Below are 20,246 nucleotides of genomic sequence, written 5' to 3'. Positions count from 1 at the left end.
GCCTATTGACATCAGCCTCCGACTACAAAACCACCACTTAAAAAAACTCATCTTAAATATAAAAAAATATGAAAACAAACTCCTGAAATGAAGCTTAGATGAGTGTCAACTTTTGAAAGTGTTAATTCTCTGAAAAGTGTAGTTTAACAGGTGCTTTTGAGATCTCTTTGCAAGGTCGCAGCGCCCCCCTGTGTCCACTGTCAGTATTGGCCAAAAACACAGCAAGTTGAGTATATGAAGAAAATCACTGCACAGCAAACTGAGCATGAAATAAAATCAGATAGTCAAGAATTAAATCAATTATCAGTTTATTAAAGTGCAAAACAACCAAATAATAACAAGTTATTTCTACATCCGTAAAATAATGTGTAAAACAGTTGATCATTTCCTTCTGTGGTTTGATTTCATTTGTGTAAAAATGGTAAATTCAGCTTTTATTATTATTGTTAAAGGCACAAACGTTTAAGTTCTAAGAGTTTAGAAGCTCAGCGAGTATGGAAGAACAACTACGCAGAGCTAAAGGGTTAGTTCCACCAAGATTAAAGTGCTAATGATAACCTACTCCCCGTATCCTCATGGTTAGGAAATTATAAAAACATCATTATAACTTCATGTGAATATACTGTGTATATCATTAAAATGAGCATCACTGATACTGTTTTCTTTACAAAGGCTAAATAAAATGAATAGAAAACATAATAAAACAACTTGGCAGCATAAGACGCTTTTGGCTCAGGCAGGAGTACAGCGCTGCAGGCAGTAAGCTAGTCTAAACAACCCAATAACCCAATTTCACCACATAGACTATTATTATGTTATGGTGCTGTATGACCATTTATGTCTTGGGATTCCTGTGTCTCACAGAGCACACCACTCCACTCTTCGGCCTGAGCGTGCCAGTGTCCAGGATGTCAAAGGTCTGTCCCGGCAAAGGGTGAAGTCAAACCTCTGGAGCAGCTTGGCCATCACCACTTTAGCCTCCATCTGCAATCACCCCACCACCCATTGAGCTAACTCCATGTGTAGTTTCGTGTGTGTTTGTGTTGATTATTTATGACTGTCACCGCTCACCTGAGCAAAGTTCTGTCCCAGGCATGAGCGTTGGCCGAGGGAAAAGGGGAAGTAGCAGTAATAGGGCCTTGTAAAACAGATAAGAAACAGCATCACTCAATACACACCATGTTCTTTCTTTTAGCTGGGACAACGATCAGTGTTCCAATGTGTTAAGACTAAAAATAAAGCATGCCATTATGTGAAAATTATATGCTACTTACTTGGGAGCATCTGGGTGAAATCTGTCTGGATCAAATGTCAGCGGGTCCTTGAAGAATTTATCCATTCTCCCAGTCAGATAGCTGCTAAACTGAATTTCAGAATCATTTATTGAACATATTGATAGTATGCTTTGTCAGTATTCAAAAAAAAAAAAAAAAGTCTTGTTTTGTTGTGTGTGTTTTTAAGTGATAGGTGCCATTGCCCTTTACGTACTGTATATAAAACAGAAACACCCTGTAAAACAGTTTTGGTTCCGGACACACACTTCCTGCTTTAGAGGTTTAAACACACTCAAAAGTGAATGACTCACAAAACATGTGACTCCTCCAGGTATGTGGATACCATCAATGACAATGTCTTGCAGTACATCACGAGATGTGCCTGGAGCTGTCGGGTAAATCCTCAGAGTCTCTTTTAGCACCTGGGGGGAAGTTACAGTGTGAGGTGCACATCTTGGGTCGATTGCTTAAAAAATAATAAATACATTTAAGCACATTTAAGCAGAATTGCAGAGAAGAAGCCAATCTAGTCAGTGAATGAATGAATGAATATGTGAGTACGTTTCACAATGGATTCACATGCTTCACTCCTAAAATGAGCGGAACCATAATAACCTAACTTCATGATATGTACCTGTGAGAGGTAGCTCAGTTCCCGCAGATCGTCATAACTAATGTCCTGTTTCATCCCAATGACATCATCCACCTCTTTCTTTACTCTGAGAAATAAAAACACAACTGAAGAAACCATCGTTCAATTGCTACATTACGAAACTGTTTTGCACGCCATTATTAGTTCTCACTTCTCCAGTACATCAGGATGTCTTGCAAGTTCCATGATGCAAAAAGCCAGCTGATTAGCTGTTGTTTCTTGCCCTAAAATGTTACAGATGGCAAAATGAATCAGAACATTGCCTTCAAATGAAGTAAACGCACAACACACAACGCACATTAAAGTGATCGTAGTCTTTATCTCTAAACCACAAGGGGGGGGGGAGATCCTTACACACCATACAATTTAGGATTTTTTTTTTATTTTGGAGCATTTCACACATCAAAGCAGAAACAACACAGACTCACCCGCGATAAAAAATGTCACAAAATTGTCCAACATTAACTCTTCATCTTCTTTAGTCATGCTCTCCTCTGGAATAATAAGAAAATACAATTGAACAACTAAACCAATATTCTGGTCATCTTATTTTATTTATTTTTTAAATATCTTATCTAGTTACATACTCTACTGTATCTGATTGTGAACAGGTAGTAGCTTAACTTTGCACTTCTGCTCTGCAAATCTAACAATAAGGAAAGTAAATGATATTTGTTATAGTATTCTCCACTGCCATGACCCTATGACAACACAGGGATTTTTAAATGTTCTTCTTATGTAATCAAATCGAATATGAACTTTATGGACCATAACCTTTGCCAGCAGTTTTGATGATCTGCGTGAGGATGTCCTTGGGGACGTCCTCGCCGTTTTGCATGGCAGTCTTTCTGTCATTAATCCACTGAGCTCCAGTTGTACGCAGCAGGCGGCAAGCGTCCCTCACTTCATTAATGAATGGTCGGTTCTTTGGTTTAAACTGGAAATGCAAGATTTTAGGATCTCACACAGTTTACAATATTTTCACCATTCAAACTACATACAAACTTGGAAGTCATACCTCAAAAAAGATGTCTCTGACAGAGTATACCAAACCTTTCAGGCATGTCTCAATGGCTTTAGGGAAAGGTGAACTATTCTTCAACAGGTCTAAATCCACACCAAACGCAACCTGGGAGTTTTCAAGAAAACAAACACATACATACGTATATACTAAGGTAGTTACAACTTGATTAGATGAACTCTTGTGATAAGCTGGTGCTTTCGCCACATTCAAGAAAAACAGACTACAGCACAATACCTTAGCAATAACATCAAGGGTAACACAGTTGACTAGGTGGAGCATGTTGGCGTCTGTTTGGTTATCAGCGACATCAGTAAGTTTATTCATCAGCTTCTCTGCCCTCTCATTGAAAGTGTCCATTAGACCTCTCAAATACCTGGAAATAATGGTAGTTTTAGACAGCGGACTAGCATGGCCAGGACATACTTGCAAAGCTCCACAGAAATCCTGTAATTGGACTATGTTGTCCAAAAGAAACAGATAAAAGATACCCGCAATCTGAACAGAATCTACAATGATTGCAAACACAGGACATAAAATAAAGGTTGAGCTGATACTTCAATCTGTCTCTTTGTAATTATAAAATAAACTCACAAGCTGCTGAAAGCAGGGTCCATGATCCGGCGCTGTTTATACCACAGTTCATGGTCCTGTGCTGTTACCAGACCATTACCTAGGAACCTTGAAGAGAGACATGGAACACAATACTTTCAAAATAGCAAAATAAGGTTGTCATTGCCTGAGTACCAGACTTTGTTGACTGACAATACTAACAAGTGTACCTAAAACATGCCAAGATTACTTGACAGTATGACAAATTACACCTCCTCCTCTTATTATTGCTAAATTGTTCCTAGGCCAGTTTGACAACAATGACTGATGCAGTATCACTGAAATGTATACAGTATGAACAGTATAGTGAATCTGACAGTCTGGTAAACTACCTTTGACCAAACAGGTTGAAGAGTCTGCTGTGAAGATATCTATCTTTGGGATACTTTGGGGACATCAGGATTTCCTGAAAAAGCCATCAAAAAAGGGAACATTGAAAGACAAGGTGTTTTTAATGCAAATATTATCAAGACATATGCTTATACAATTTTACCAAAAATGACAATAGTTTTTTATTTTGCAAGGGTCTCCATGAAAATAGGTCTATCTGTGCACTTTTACACTGGTTATTGGGCAATGCTTATGCAATCATGGTTACACAAATAGGCTACTATTGGAAGATGCTGTGTTTACCTTGGTCGCCTCTGGACAGGTCACACAGACTAAAACGTAATGCAGAATATTCATCCTGCAAACAGAACCATGTTTCTCGGCCCTGTAAATGGCATCTTAATTATAAGTTTGAATTGCAAATAATACAGTTATACAGGTCAATCTGTACCATATATATAAATATATAACTTAAAAACATAAAAACTGCATTAACAAAGAGGTATAGACATATCGAAACTAGTTAACTAGCGTTAAGCTTTATCATTATCACGGATTTAGCTAGCTGTAGCCTATAGCAGCCTATAGTGGCGTAACGCTGTGTGGTACCTGGCTACCTGGGAACAAGTTAACTTAACAATGTTTGCGATGGCGTTTGTTCTGAGTTGACATTTTTCCATTAAGTGTTAAACATTTAACTGCATACTTTTGTCAATATGAATATGAATGAAACATCGCTTGAGCTTACCATTCCAGAAATGTGTCATGTACAACTCCGCCATTTTTCATTACCCTCAAAAACGTTGGTGAATGTCCGAAGAGAAAACTGGAAGAAAAACAAAGTGTCGGGTAACGTTAATGCCAATATACTTGTTGTTGTTTTAGCTAACGTGAGCTAACTGAGGAGGAAACGAGTAACATAAGCGCCAACTAACGTTAAACGACGACCTACTTAACTTAGTTAAGCTATCGTTAACGTTACCTGTCTCTCGGAGGCCCAGGTATGTGGTCATATTTCATGTGAATGTGTTTAATATACAAGCAGTAACCAAGAAACGCTATGAAAACCATAAAGAGCAGAAACATAAGCACTTGAGCAGTCCAACTCAAAATCACATGGAAAATTGCCATTACTGTAAGTCAAGTCTCATAGACCGTAACGTTGTACCGCCAGTTAGCTAACGTTAGTCCAAAGTGAAGTGAAACTTAGTCAGTGGTTCGTTAAGTGTTCCAGTATAGTAACTATGTCATCATACCTGTACCGCCTGTAGCCTGCTAGCCTTTACAACCATATTGTCAGGGCAGTTTGCAACTGTTCGCAACAGCATGTATACAGAATAGACATTTAGACATTCAACAATAGACATTCCTGGTTGTTCTCACCAGCAAAATAAATAAATATAAATAAATATAATATAAGAAAGTATGGTACTAAGTATAATGACCATAGAAAATAGCATGGTCAGAGTTTCAGATCAGAATCAGAATCAGAAATACTTTATTGATCCCCTAGGGGAAACTCTTTTGTTACAGCTGCTCACTATCAAGTCAGTGCACACAGGAACAGAAGTTCTAAGCAAATCAAATATAATACACTATATTACAGGCAAGATAATTTTACAATTAGATAAATTTACATTACTAACCATTATAAACAGGAAAACTGATGTTTTTATGTGAGAAATATAGTCTTAATCAGACTTTATCAGTTGACGTGATTTCTTCATGCCAGTCATGTCAGACACCTTTTTTTTAGAGGAAAAATGAAACATGTTATAGCAAAGTTAAATTTTATACTCCTATGGAACTGTTCATACTGACAACCTAACCATGTCCACTGAGCAAAAACTTGGTGGTCCAGAAGAGTGTTAAGAGTATACAATTAGTGTTTTTCAGCTAATGAGGTCCTAAACACTGAGCCATCACCAGGAACAGTCGGGTTTTAGTACAGACAAGTTTCGAACTCGATTGAGGTTCTTGAGTCAATGTCTTAAAAATGGGGCTTGGTGGTGGAAAATGCTCACTTTTCATCCTTTATTTCGAAGTAGCTATTTCAAAGTGGCTGTTTTTTCATTGCGTTTAGTAAGGATCTTTATCAAGTTAATATATAGTAGCGTACACCATGTCAGCGGTGTATTGAAAAATAGACACCAGTATACAGCATAACAATAAAGCACACAAAAACCAGTTTAGCTCTAACTTTCTCTGTATGCAAGGTCCCTAAACACTGAGCTGTTGTGCCTTCTTAATGAAGCAGAAGTAGGCCTATGTGGCATGCACCCACTGCACCTAAACTTCGGTTCATGATAAACATGATGCAGAGGTGAGTTAGAGAGATTTCACGACTTTAAAACTTTGAACCAAATTGTACTGCCTCCCACCTCAGAGTTCATCCCTCACCAATCAGTTTCAACACGGACGGACAAGGGAATTCCTCCATGACTGAAAATAGGTCCAATATTGCCAATCAGAGCATACATCTACGTAGGTAGATGCACTTCACACATCAGATCCCGCCTGCCTTCATTTCAGCTGGTGAAGCGGGAAACCCTCCCTCGGTTTATACAATTACACTCATCTCCAGGAGCACTGGAATAACAGCGTAATTGTTTGAGTCAACACAGAATCTCACATAGGTTTAATAAAGAGATGCATACAGAAGTGACTGGTTAAGTGATGCAGATGGGCATTGTGAATCCAGTGCGCACTTATGTTTGCTCGTGTAAATATATTGGCTCATCATAAACACATTCTGCTGTCAAAGGCTGTGACAAAGTAAGCGCAAAAGGCACAAAATCTGATTTAGAAACAGCTATGTTGTTTCTTTTATCAAGTTCAAGTTTCTTTTATTACCACACAGCTAGGCTGGTGAAATTAATCTCAGTGGACATGGAATGGCTGTGACAGTACACCACACACAACATCAGTGCAAACATAAAGGACATATGTGCGGAAAAATCACGCTACAGTACACAACACCACACAGTTACAATTAGATCGACTTTTATCGACTGCATTGTTCTTCAAGAACTACCTTTAAGCATCCCGACCTTTTCCCTGATGCATTTCCCTGTACAGCATCTTATTTGTAGGAAATATGGTGAAATTATTAAAAAAATATATATTCCTGACTGATTATAGCTATGAAATGCGAGTGCAGTCTTCTTGGTAATCCAACACTACTGGTGTCCTTTTAACCAATAAACCCCAAAAAGCTCAACGTGTCCTCTTCAAAAAGTCATACGCTCACCTACTTAACGTTCTTTAGGCTGACACGAAGCTGGAAGCAATGAACAGCACGCTAATCTGAGCGCCATCTCAACATGTGGGTGGTGATATACACACACTATAGGATTATTTTTACATGGTAAACCAAGCTTTTCAGAGTCACAGTGTGAGGGGCGGAATTACCAACATGAAAAGGAGAGGGAATGCAAATCTACACTGCTACTCTGTTCAAATACATGTAGCACATTTTTCAGACCACTTAACCAGGCGCTGAAACAGGGAGTCTGAAAGTAAAATATGATTCATTTAGGACAAACCAAAAATGTTTTTGTTTATGTTGATGTATTTGTGATTTAATCCTTATATATAACCCTGCAGATCAACTGATCACAAGTTAAAGCTAAAACATTTAGTTGATTTATCGATTAATTGATGGACAGAAAATTAATCTGCAACCATTTTCATAATCTATTATTCGTTTTTTAAAAAATTCACTGGTTGCAGCTTCTAAAAAGTAACTATTTGATGGTTTTCTCTGTTTTCCATGATAGTAAATTAACTATCTATGGGTTTTGTACTGTTGGTTAGACAAAGTCTTTGAAGATGGGCTGTGGGAAAATGTGTTGTTTCACTATTTTCTAATATTTTATAGACCAAACGATTAATTGAGTAGTCAGTTAATTGGGAAAATAAGATGGTCTATTTATGAGCTTAACTTTAAATGCAACAACTGGTGAACAACATTATGAATAAGATTACAAATCGAGCTTTGAATTTTAAGAACACTGCTGAAGTTTCAGGCAGAATAGTATTTGTAAAGTCCTGTGTACTTCGTCATGGTGACCAGCAGGTGGTGCTCTTCTGTCAGTTTCCTCAGATTTCCAGTACTCTCCCATCTCTGCTTGAGAACATAAACTGTGGACTTGCTAGGAAAATAAGACAGATTGTGATGTTTCTAGTTTCTAGTGTCAAAACATGCAATGTGTATTGCCCATTTAAATGAGAATGTCCTTCATTTTTGCTCCCATCAATCCTGCAAGACAAGATCTCACATTCTGATCTAAGGCATCCACTTTCTTACTACTTGTTTGCAACAGTCCATGCACTACCACTATGGCCACTTCATACCTGTACATATCGTTCGCAATAACCTTCTAGCTTGTCTGCATTCTTATCTTAAAAAGAACGAGCAATCATATTTTTGGTCCAGGGTCTTGGCTCTGTGTAAACGCTGGAGGCTAGGGGCTGTTTGATGTTGTTATGGCTGGCTGGCTGCCGCCTCAGTACTACTGGATCTGCAGGCCCCTCTCGTGTCCGAAGATATTGTGTTTGCTGCTCTTTTGATTATATTATCAACAGAGAAAGAGAGAGGGAGAAAATTAAGACTCCTACTGGACATGAGTAAATAAACAAAAGTTTGTAGAGTCTGGTTCATCCAAAGAATGTCAGTTATTCAGACTTCTCTGAGGATATTGATGTCCAGTGTTGGGATTATCGTGCTGAATATTGTTCTTGCTGGATAAAACAGTTTGCCTGTACTCGGTCTGCAAGATTGAGGAGCACGAAAAATGTTAAAGAGGAAAGGACATTTTGACACTAGACATCATAAGAAATAATATTATTGTGCTTTTACATGCAACAGTCCCTGCAAGTGAATGTAAGACAATAATGTACACAGTCATAGTTTTTATGCATTTTTAGCCATGCTAGTGGCATGGTTCTATGGATGGCAATGTCGGTCTGTTAGTCAGTCGGTTGGTCCACCACTTTGCTCCAACAACTTTTAATCTCAGTGTTAACAACAACTTAAAAACATAAAAAAACTGCATTAACAAAGAGGTACAGACATATCGAAACTAGTTAACTAGCGTTAAGCTTTATTATTATCTCGGATTTAGCTAGCTATAGCCTATAGCAGCCTATAGGGGTCTACGGTAGTGGCGTAACGCTGTGTGGTACCTGGCTACCTGGGAACAAGTTAACTTAACAATGTTTGTGATGGCGTTTGTTCTGAGTTGACATTTTTCCATTAAGTGTTAAACATTTAACTACATAATTTTGTCAATATGAATAGATAAATTTGAATGAAACATCGCTTGAGCTTACCATTCCAGAACTGTGTCATGTACAACTCCGCCATTTTTCATTACCCTCAAGAACGTTGGTGAATGTCCGAAGAGAAAACTGTGGAAGAAAAACAAAGTGTCGGGTAACGTTAATGCCAATATACTTGTTGTTGTTTTAGCTAACGTGAGCTAACTGAGGAGGAAACGAGTAACATAAGCGCCAACTAACGTTAAACAACGACCTACTTAACTTAGTTAAGCTATCGTTAACGTTACCTGTCTCTCGGAGGCCCAGGTATGTGGTTATATTTCATGTGAATGTGTTTAATATACAAGCAGTAACCAAGAAACGCTATGAAAATCATAAAGAGCAGAAACATAAGCACTTGAGCAGTCCAGCTCAAAATCACATGGAAAATTGCCATTACTGCAAGTCAAGTCTCATAGACCGTAACGTTGTACCGCCAGTTAGCTAACGTTAGTCCGTAGTGAAGTCAAAGTTAGTCAGTCGTTCGTTAAGTGTTCCAGTATAGTAAGTACGTCATCATACCTGTAATATTTTTGACCTTTAAATACGTACTGTACTAACAACGGCAGTATAACAGGCTCCATAGCTCAGTGGCAGTCAATGTCTTAAAAATGGGGCTTGGTGGTTGAAAATGCTCACTTTTCATCCTTAATTTTGAAGCAGCTATTTCAAAGTGGCTGTTTTTTCAGTGTGTGTGTGTGTGTGTGTGTGTGTGTGTGTGGTGTGCATTTTTTGTTGTACCTTGTTCCTTGTTGAGTTTGTTTGTAAGGATTCTTTGTCTCTCTTGGACCGTATCTGGATTTTGGACTTTATACTTTGCATGCTCCTGTCAGATTTGTTTAGCCTTGTTGGACTCTTTGCTTGGTTTCTACCACTGCCAGCTGGTAACCCATTTCCTATTCCTGGACCTGTATCTGCCTACCTGCCTGTTACCTGTTTGTTGCCTGTCTGCCTACCGGTCTATCTGCCTGTAAGCTACTTCACCCCAATAAACACTGTAGCCATGCGGCTACTTCATCCTCATACCGCTTCCTGGTCGTCTGCATTTGAGTCCACATACTGCATCCCGTACGACAGAATCTTTATCAAGTTAATATATAGTAGGGTACACAATGTCAACGGTGTATTGAAAAATAGACACCAGACACCAGGTAGATGCACTTCACACGTCAGATCCCGCCTGCCTTCATTTCAGCTGGTGAAGCGGGAAACCCTCCCTCGGTTTATACAATTACACTCATCTCCAGGAGCACTGGAATAACAACGTAATTGTTTGAGTCAACACAGAATCTCACATAGGTTTAATAAAGAGATGTCAGCAATGTCGGTCTGTTAGTCAGTCGGTTGGTCCACCACTTTACTCCAACAACTTTTAATCTCAGTGTTAACAACAACTTAAAAACATAAAAAAACTGCATTAACAAAGAGGTACAGACATATCGAAACTAGTGAACTAGCGTTAAGCTTTATTATTATCACGGATTTAGCTAGCTATAGCCTATAGCAGCCTATAGGGGGTCTACGGTAGTGGCGTAACGCTGTGTGGTACCTGGCTACCTGGGAACAAGTTAACTTAACAATGTTTGTGATGGCGTTTGTTCTGAGTTGACATTTTTCCATTAAGTGTTAAACATTTAACTACATAATTTTGTCAATATGAATAGATAAATTTGAATGAAACATCGCTTGAGCTTACCATTCCAGAAATGTGTCATGTACAACTCCGCCATTTTTCATTACCCTCAAGAACGTTGGTGAATGTCCGAAGAGAAAACTGTGGAAGAAAAACAAAGTGTCGGGTAACGTTAATGCCAATATACTTGTTGTTGTTTTAGCTAACGTGAGCTAACTGAGGAGGAAACGAGTAACATAAGCGCCAACTAACGTTAAACAACGACCTACTTAACTTAGTTAAGCTATCGTTAACGTTACCTGTCTCTCGGAGGCCCAGGTATGTGGTCATATTTCATGTGAATGTGTTTAATATACAAGCAGTAACCAAGAAACGCTATGAAAATCATAAAGAGCAGAAACATAAGCACTTGAGCAGTCCAGCTCAAAATCACATGGAAAATTGCCATTACGGCAAGTCAAATCTCATAGAGCGTAACGTTGTACCGCCAGTTAGCTAATGTTAGTCCACAGTGAAGTCAAAGTTAGTCAGTCGTTCGTTAAGTGTTCCAGTATAGTAAGTAATATTTTTGACCTTTAAATACGTACTGTACTAACAACGGCAGTATAACAGGCTCCATAGCTCAGTGGCAGTCAATGTCTTAAAAATGGGGCTTGGTGGTGGAAAATGCTCACTTTTCATCCTTTATTTTGAAGCAGCTATTTCAAAGTGGCTGTTTTTTCAGTGTGTGTGTGTGTGTGTGTGAGTCTGTGTGTGTGTGCGGTGTGCATTTTTTGTTGTACCTTGTTGAATTTGTTTGTAAGGATTCTTTGTCTCCCTTGGACCGTATCTGGATTTTGGACTTTACACTTTGCATGCATATGCTGTATGCAAGGTCCCTAAACACTGAGCTGTTGGCCTATGTGGCATGCACCCACTGCACCTAAACTTCGGTTCATGATAAACATGACGCAGAGGTGAGTTAGAGAGTTTTCACGACTTTAAAACTTTGAACCAAATTGTACTGCCTCCCACCTCAGAGTTCAATCGTTCAGTAGCTACATTACTAAACTGTTTTGCACGGCATTATTAGTTCTCATTTCTCCAGTATATCAGGATGTCTTGCAAGTTCCATGATGCAAAAAGCCAGCTGATTAGCTGTTGTTTCTTGCCCTAAAATGTCACAGATGGCAAAATTAATCAGAACATTACCTTCAAATGAAGTAAACGTACAACACACAACGCACATTAAAGTGATCGTAGTCTTTATCTCTAAACCACAAGGGGGGGGGGTCCTTAAAAGGACAGTCCACCTAAACACACCATACAATTTGGGATTTTTTTTTTTATTTTGGAGCATTTCACACATCAAAGCAGAAACAACACAGACTCACCCGCGATGAAAAATGTCACAAAATTGTCCAACATTAACTCTTCATCTTCTTTAGTCATGCTCTCCTCTGGAATAATAAGAAAATACAGTTGAACAACTAAACCAATATTCTGGTCATCTTATTTTATTTATTTTTTAAATATAATTCAAACTCATTTATACTGTACATGCATATTAACTGACCTATCTTATCTAGTTACATACTCTACTGTATCTGATTGTGAACAGGTAGTAGCTTAACTTTGCACTTCTGCTCTGCAAATCTAACAATAAGGAAAGTAAATGATATTTGTTATAGTATTCTCCACTGCCATGACCCTATGACAACACAGGGATTTTTAAACTTTCTTCTTATGTAATCAAATCGAATATGAACTTTATGGACCATAACCTTTGCCAGCAGTTTTGATGATCTGCATGAGGATGTCCTTGGGGACATCCTCGCCGTTTTGCATGGCAGTCTTTCTGTCATTAATCCACTGAGCTCCAGTTGTACGCAGCGGGCGGCAAGCGTCCCTCACTTCATTAATGAATGGTCGGTTCTTTGGTTTAAACTGGAAATGCAAGATTTTAGGATCTCACACAGTTTACAATATTTTCACCATTCAAACTACATACAAACTTGGAAGTCATACCTCAAAAAAGCGGTCTCTGACAGAGTATATCAGACCTTTCAGGCATGTCTCAATGGCTTTAGGGAAAGGTGAACTATTCTTCAACAGGTCTAAATCCACACCAAACGCAACCTGGGAGTTTTCAAGAAAACAAACACTATCGCTAACAAACACTAAGCTATCGTTAACGTTACCTGTCTCTCGGAGGCCCAGGTATGTGGTTATATTTCATGTGAATGTGTTTAATATACAAGCAGTAACCAAGAAACGCTATGAAAATCATAAAGAGCAGAAACATAAGCACTTGAGCAGTCCAGCTCAAAATCACATGGAAAATTGCCATTACTGCAAGTCAAGTCTCATAGACCGTAACGTTGTACCGCCAGTTAGCTAACGTTAGTCCGTAGTGAAGTCAAAGTTAGTCAGTCGTTCGTTAAGTGTTCCAGTATAGTAAGTACGTCATCATACCTGTAATATTTTTGACCTTTAAATACGTACTGTACTAACAACGGCAGTATAACAGGCTCCATAGCTCAGTGGCAGTCAATGTCTTAAAAATGGGGCTTGGTGGTTGAAAATGCTCACTTTTCATCCTTAATTTTGAAGCAGCTATTTCAAAGTGGCTGTTTTTTCAGTGTGTGTGTGTGTGTGTGTGTGTGTGTGTGTGTGTGTGTGTGTGGTGTGCATTTTTTGTTGTACCTTGTTCCTTGTTGAGTTTGTTTGTAAGGATTCTTTGTCTCTCTTGGACCGTATCTGGATTTTGGACTTTATACTTTGCATGCTCCCTGTCAGATTTGTTTAGCCTTGTTGGACTCTTTGCTTGGTTTCTACCACTGCCAGCTGGTAACCCATTTCCTATTCCTGGACCTGTATCTGCCTACCTGCCTGTTACCTGTTTGTTGCCTGTCTGCCTACCGGTCTATCTGCCTGTAAGCTACTTCACCCCAATAAACACTGTAGCCATGCGGCTACTTCATCCTCATACCGCTTCCTGGTCGTCTGCATTTGAGTCCACATACTGCATCCCGTACGACAGAATCTTTATCAAGTTAATATATAGTAGGGTACACAATGTCAACGGTGTATTGAAAAATAGACACCAGACACCAGGTAGATGCACTTCACACGTCAGATCCCGCCTGCCTTCATTTCAGCTGGTGAAGCGGGAAACCCTCCCTCGGTTTATACAATTACACTCATCTCCAGGAGCACTGGAATAACAGCGTAATTGTTTGAGTCAACACAGAATCTCACATAGGTTTAATAAAGAGATGTCAGCAATGTCGGTCTGTTAGTCAGTCGGTTGGTCCACCACTTTGCTCCAACAACTTTTAATCTCAGTGTTAACAACTTAAAAACATAAAAAAACTGCATTAACAAAGAGGTACAGACATATCGAAACTAGTGAACTAGCGTTAAGCTTTATTATTATCACGGATTTAGCTAGCTATAGCCTATAGCAGCCTATAGGGGGTCTACGGTAGTGGCGTAACGCTGTGTGGTACCTGGCTACCTGGGAACAAGTTAACTTAACAATGTTTGTGATGGCGTTTGTTCTGAGTTGACATTTTTCCATTAAGTGTTAAACATTTAACTACATAATTTTATCAATATGAATAGATGAATATGAATGAAACATTGCTTGAGCTTACCATTCCAGCAATGTGTCATGTACAACTCCGCCATTTTTCATTACCCTCAAAAACGTTGGTGAATGTCCGAAGAGAAAACTGTGGAAGAAAAACAAAGTGTCGGGTAACGTTAATGTCAATATGCTTGTTGTTGTTTTAGCTAACGTGAGCTAACTGAGGAGGAAACGAGTAACATAAGCGCCAACTAACGTTAAACAACGACCTACTTAACTTTAACGTTAAACAACGACTACTTAACTTTAACGTTAACTTAACTTTAACGTTAAACAACGCCCTACTTAACTTAGTTAAGCTATCGTTAACGTTACCTGTCTCTCGGAGGCCCAGGTATGTGGTCATATTTCATGTGAATGTGTTTAATATACAAGCAGTAACCAAGAAACGCTATGAAAACCATAAAGAGCAGAAACATAAGCACTTGAGCAGTCTCAAAAACAGCAGTTTTGATGATCTGCGTGAGGATGTCCTTGGGGACGTCCTCGCCGTTTTGCATGGCAGTCTTTCTGTCATTAATCCACTGAGCTCCAGTTGTACGCAGCAGGCGGCAAGCGTCCCTCACTTCATTAATGAATGGTCGGTTCTTTGGATTAAACTGGAAATGCAAGATTTTAGGATCTCACACAGTTTACAATATTTTCACCATACAAACTGAGCATGAAATAAAATCAGATTGTCAGGCATTAAATCAATTATCAGTTTATTAAAGTGCAAAACAACCAAATAATAACAAGTTATTTCTACATCAGTAAAATAATGTGTAAAACAGTTGATCATTTCCTTCTGTGGTTTGATTTCATTTGTGTAAAAATGGTAAATTCAGCTTTTATTATTATTGTTAAAGGCACAAACGTTTAAGTTCTAAGAGTTTAGAAGCTCAGCGAGTATGGAAGAACAACTACGCAGAGCTAAAGGGTTAGTTCCACCAAGATTAAAGTGCTAATGATAACCTACTCCCCGTATCCTCATGGTTAGGAAATTATAAAAACATCACTATAACTTCATGTGAATATACTGTGTATATCATTAAAATGAGCATCACTGATACTGTTTTCTTTACAAAGGCTAAATAAAATGAATAGAAAACATAATAAAACAACTTGGCAGCATAAGACGCTTTTGGCTCAGGCAGGAGTACAGCGCTGCAGGCAGTAAGCTAGTCTAAACAACCCAATAACCCAATTTCACCACATAGACTATTATTATGTTATGGTGCTGTATGACCATTTATGTCTTGGGATTCCTGTGTCTCACAGAGCACACCACTCCACTCTTCGGCCTGAGCGTGCCAGTGTCCAGGATGTCAAAGGTCTGTCCCGGCAAAAGGGTGAAGTCAAACCTCTGGAGCAGCTTGGCCATCACCACTTTAGCCTCCATCTGCAATCACCCCACCACCCATTGAGCTAACTCCATGTGTAGTTTGGTGTGTGTTTGTGTTGATTATTTATGACTGTCACCGCTCACCTGAGCAAAGTTCTGTCCCAGGCATGAGCGTTGGCCGAGGGAAAAGGGGAAGTAGCAGTAATAGGGCCTTGTAAAACAGATAAGAAACAGCATCACTCAATACACACCATGTTCTTTCTTTTAGCTGGGACAACGATCAGTGTTCCAATGTGTTAAGACTAAAAATAAAGCATGCCATTATGTGAAAATTATATGCTACTTACTTGGGAGCATCTGGGTGAAATCTGTCTGGATCAAATGTCAGCGGGTCCTTGAAGAATTTATCCATTCTCCCAGTCAGATAGCTGCTAAACTGAATTTCAGAATCATTTATTGAACATATTGATACTATGCTTTGTCAGTATTCTAAAAAAAAAAGTCTTGTTTTGTTGTGTGTGTTTTTAAGTGATAGGTGCCATTGCCCTTTACGTACTGTATATAAAACAGAAACACCCTGTAAAACAGTTTTGGTTCCGGACACACACTTCCTGCTTTAGAGGTCTAAACACACTCAAAAGTGAATGACTCACAAAACATGTGACTCCTCCAGGTATGGGGATACCATCAATGACAATGTCTTGCAGTACATCACGAGATGTGCCTGGAGCTGTCGGGTAAATCCTCAGAGTCTCTTTTAGCACCTGGGGGGAAGTTACAGTGTGAGGTGCACATCTTGGGTCGATTGCTTAAAAAATAATAAATACATTTAAGCACATTTAAGCAGAATTGCAGAGAAGAAGCCAATCTAGTCAGTGAATGAATGAATGAATGAATGAATATGTGAGTACGTTTCACAATGGATTCACATGCTTCACTCCTAAAATGAGCGGGACCATAATAACCTAACTTTATGATATGTACCTGTGAGAGGTAGCTCAGTTCCCCCAGATCGTCATAACTAATGTCCTGTTTCATCCCAATGACATCATCCACCTCTTTCTTTACTCTGAGAAATAAAAACACAACTGAAGAAACCATCGTTCAATAGCTACATTACGAAACTGTTTTGCACGGCATTATTAGTTCTCACTTCTCCAGTACATCAGGATGTCTTGCAAGTTCCATGATGCAAAAAGCCAGCTGATTAGCTGTTGTTTCTTGCCCTAAAATGTTACAGATGGCAAAATGAATCAGAACATTGCCTTCAAATGAAGTAAACGTACAACACACAACGCACATTAAAGTGATCGTAGTCTTTATCTCTAAACCACGGGGCGGGATGATCCTTGTGCACCTAAACACACCATACAATTTAGGATTTTTTATTTTTTTTGAAGCATTTCACACATCAAAGCAGAAACAACACAGACTCACCAGCGATGAAAAATGTCACAAAATTGTCCAACATTAACTCTTCATCTTCTTTAGTCATGCTTTCCTCTGGAATAATAAGAAAATACAATTAAACAACTAAACCAATATTCTGGTCATCTTATTTTATTTATTTTTTAAATATAATTCGAACTCATTTATACTGTACATGCATATTAACTGACCTATCTTATCTAGTTACATACTCTACTGTTTCTAATGGTGAACAGGTAGTAGCTTAACTTTGCACTTCTGCTCTGCAAATCTAACAATAAGGAAAGTAAATGATATTTGTTATAGTATTCTCCACTGCCATGACCCTATGACAACACAGGGATTTTTTAACTTTCTTCTTATGTAATCAAATCGAATATGAACTTTATGGACCATAACCTTTGCCAGCAGTTTTGATGATCTGCATGAGGATGTCCTTGGGGACGTCCTCGCCGTTTTGCATGGCAGTCTTTCTGTCATTAATCCACTGAGCTCCAGTTGTACGCAGCAGGCGGCAAGCGTCCCTCACTTCATTAATGAATGGTCGGTTCTTTGGTTTAAACTGGAAATGCAAGATTTTAGGATCTCACGCAGTTTACAATATTTTCACCATTCAAACTACATACAAACTTGGAAGTCATACCTCAAAAAAGATGTCTCTGACAGAGTATATCAGACCTTTCAGGCATGTCTCAATGGCTTTAGGGAAAGGTGAACTATTCTTCAACAGGTCTAAATCCACACCAAATGCAACCTGGGAGTTTTCAAGAAAACAAACGCATACATACGTATACACTAAGGTAGTTACAACTTGATTAGATGAACTCTTGTGATAAGCTGGTGCTTTCGCCACATTCGAGAAAAACAGAATACAGCACAATACCTTAGCAATAACATCAAGGGTAACACAGTTGACTAGGTGGAGCATGTTGGCGTCTGTTTGGTTATCAGCGACATCAGTAAGTTTATTCATCAGCTTCTCTGCCCTCTCATTGAAAGTGTCCATTAGACCTCTCAAATACCTGGAAATAATGGTAGTTTTAGACAGCAGACTAGCATGGCCAGGACTTACTTGCAAAGCTCCACAGAAATCCTGTAATTGGACTATGTTGTCCAAAAGAAACAGATAAAAGATACCCGCAATCTGAACAGAATCTACAATGATTGCAAACACAGGATATAAAATAAAGGTTGAGCAGATACTTCAATCTGTCTCTTTGTAATTATAAAATAAACTCACAAGCTGCTGAAAGCAGGGTCCACGATCCGGCGCTGTTTATACCACAGTTCATGGTCCCGTACTGTTACCAGACCATTACCTAGGAACCTTGAAGAGAGACATGGAACACAATACTTTCAAAATAACAAAATAAGGTTGTCATTGCCTGAGTACCAGACTTTGTTGACTGACAATACTAACAAGTGTATCTAAAACATGCCAAGATTACTTGACAGTATGACAAATTACACCTCCTCCTCTTATTATTGCTAAATTGTTCCTAGGCCAGTTTGACAACAATGGCTGATGCAGTATCACTGAAATGTATACAGTATGAACAGTATAGCGAATCTGACAGTCTGGTAAACTACCTTTGACCAAACAGGTTGAAGAGTCTGCTGTGAAGATATCTATCTTTGGGATACTTTGGGGACATCAGGATTTCCTGAAACAGCCATCAAAAGTGGGAACAAAAAAAGAGTAGGTGTTTTTAATGCAAATATTATCAAGACATATACTTATACAATTTTACCAAAAATGACAATAGTTTTTTATTTTGCAAGGGTCTCCATGAAAATAGGTCTATCTGTGCACTTTTACACTGGTTATTGGGCAATGCTTATGCAATCATGGTTACACAAATAGGCTACTATTGGAAGATGCTGTGTTTACCTTGGTCGCCTCTGGACAGGTCACACAGACTAAAACGTAATGCAGAATATTCATCCTGCAAACAGAACCATGTTTCTCGGCCCTGTAAATGGCATCTTAATTATAAGTTTGAATTGGAAAAAATACGGTTACACAGGTAAACCTGAAGGTGCACCGGTCACAATAACTACTGAAAACATATACATGTGTGTGTGTTCTGAGTTGACATTTTTCCATTAAGTGTTAAACTACACAATTTTGTCAATATGAATAGATGAATATGAATGAAACATCGCTTGAGCTTACCATTCCAGCAATGTGTCATATACAACTCCGCCATTTTTCATTATCCAGAGCGTTGGTGAATGTCCGAAGAGAAAACTGTGGAAGAAAAACAAAGTGTCGGGTAACGTTAATGTCAATATACTTGTTGTTGTTTTAGCTAACGTGAGCTAATTGACGAGGAAACGACTAACATAAGCGCCAACTAACGTTAAACAACGACCTACTTAACTTAGTTAAGCTATCGTTAACGTTACCTGTCTCTCGGAGGCCCAGGTATGTGGTCATATTTCATGTGAATGTGTTTAATATACAAGCAGTAACCAAGAAACGCTATGAAAATCATAAAGAGCAGAAACATAAGCACTTGAGCAGTCCAGCTCAAAATCACAGGGAAAATTGCCATTACTGTAAGTCAAGTCTCATAGACCGTAACGTTGTACCGCCAGTTAGCTAATGTTAGTCCACAGTGAAGTCAAAGTTAGTCAGTCGTTCGTTAAGTGTTCCAGTATAGTAAGTACGTCATCATACCTGTAATATTTTTGACCTTTAAATACGTAGTGTACTAACAACGGCAGTATAACAGGCTCCATAGCTCAGTGGCAGTCAATGTCTTAAAAATGGGGCTTGGTGGTTGAAAATGCTCACTTTTCATCCTTTATTTTGAAGCAGCTATTTCAAAGTGGCTGTTTTTCTGTGTGTGTATGTGTATGTATGTATGTATGTATGTGTGTGTGTGTGTGTGTGCGCGGTGTGCATTTTTTGTTGTACCTTGTTCCTTGTTGAGTTTGTTTGTAAGGATTCTTTGTCTCTCTTGGACCGTATCTGGATTTTGGACTTTACACTTTGCATGCACCCTGTCAGATT

At 38.8% G+C, this 20,246-nt stretch overlaps 1 protein-coding gene across 1 annotated transcript; it reads right to left on the bottom strand.

Moving 5' to 3' along the window:
• Window positions 1-291: 291 nt before the first annotated feature.
• Window positions 292-19,886, bottom strand: LOC122863503 (cholesterol 24-hydroxylase-like). Its single transcript, XM_044170070.1, is given in 26 exon segments — window positions 292-930; window positions 933-984; window positions 1,072-1,138; window positions 1,275-1,363; window positions 1,586-1,696; window positions 1,909-1,993; window positions 2,078-2,150; window positions 2,355-2,420; window positions 2,701-2,863; window positions 2,945-3,055; window positions 3,185-3,323; window positions 3,542-3,628; window positions 3,892-3,965; window positions 4,193-4,274; window positions 4,638-4,715; window positions 9,224-9,301; window positions 10,908-10,985; window positions 14,483-14,560; window positions 14,791-15,074; window positions 17,871-17,981; window positions 18,111-18,249; window positions 18,468-18,554; window positions 18,818-18,891; window positions 19,119-19,200; window positions 19,404-19,478; window positions 19,637-19,886. Coding segments are annotated over 26 exon segments (2,607 nt in total). The 5' UTR covers window positions 19,786-19,886; the 3' UTR covers window positions 292-835.
• Window positions 19,887-20,246: the final 360 nt, after the last annotated feature.

The sequence above is a fragment of the Siniperca chuatsi genome, linkage group LG16 (assembly GCF_020085105.1).
Source record: "Siniperca chuatsi isolate FFG_IHB_CAS linkage group LG16, ASM2008510v1, whole genome shotgun sequence".
Lineage (NCBI taxonomy): Eukaryota > Metazoa > Chordata > Actinopteri > Centrarchiformes > Sinipercidae > Siniperca > Siniperca chuatsi.
The sequence above is the reverse complement of the archived record's forward strand: the minus strand, read 5'-3'. Positions and strand labels throughout refer to the sequence as shown.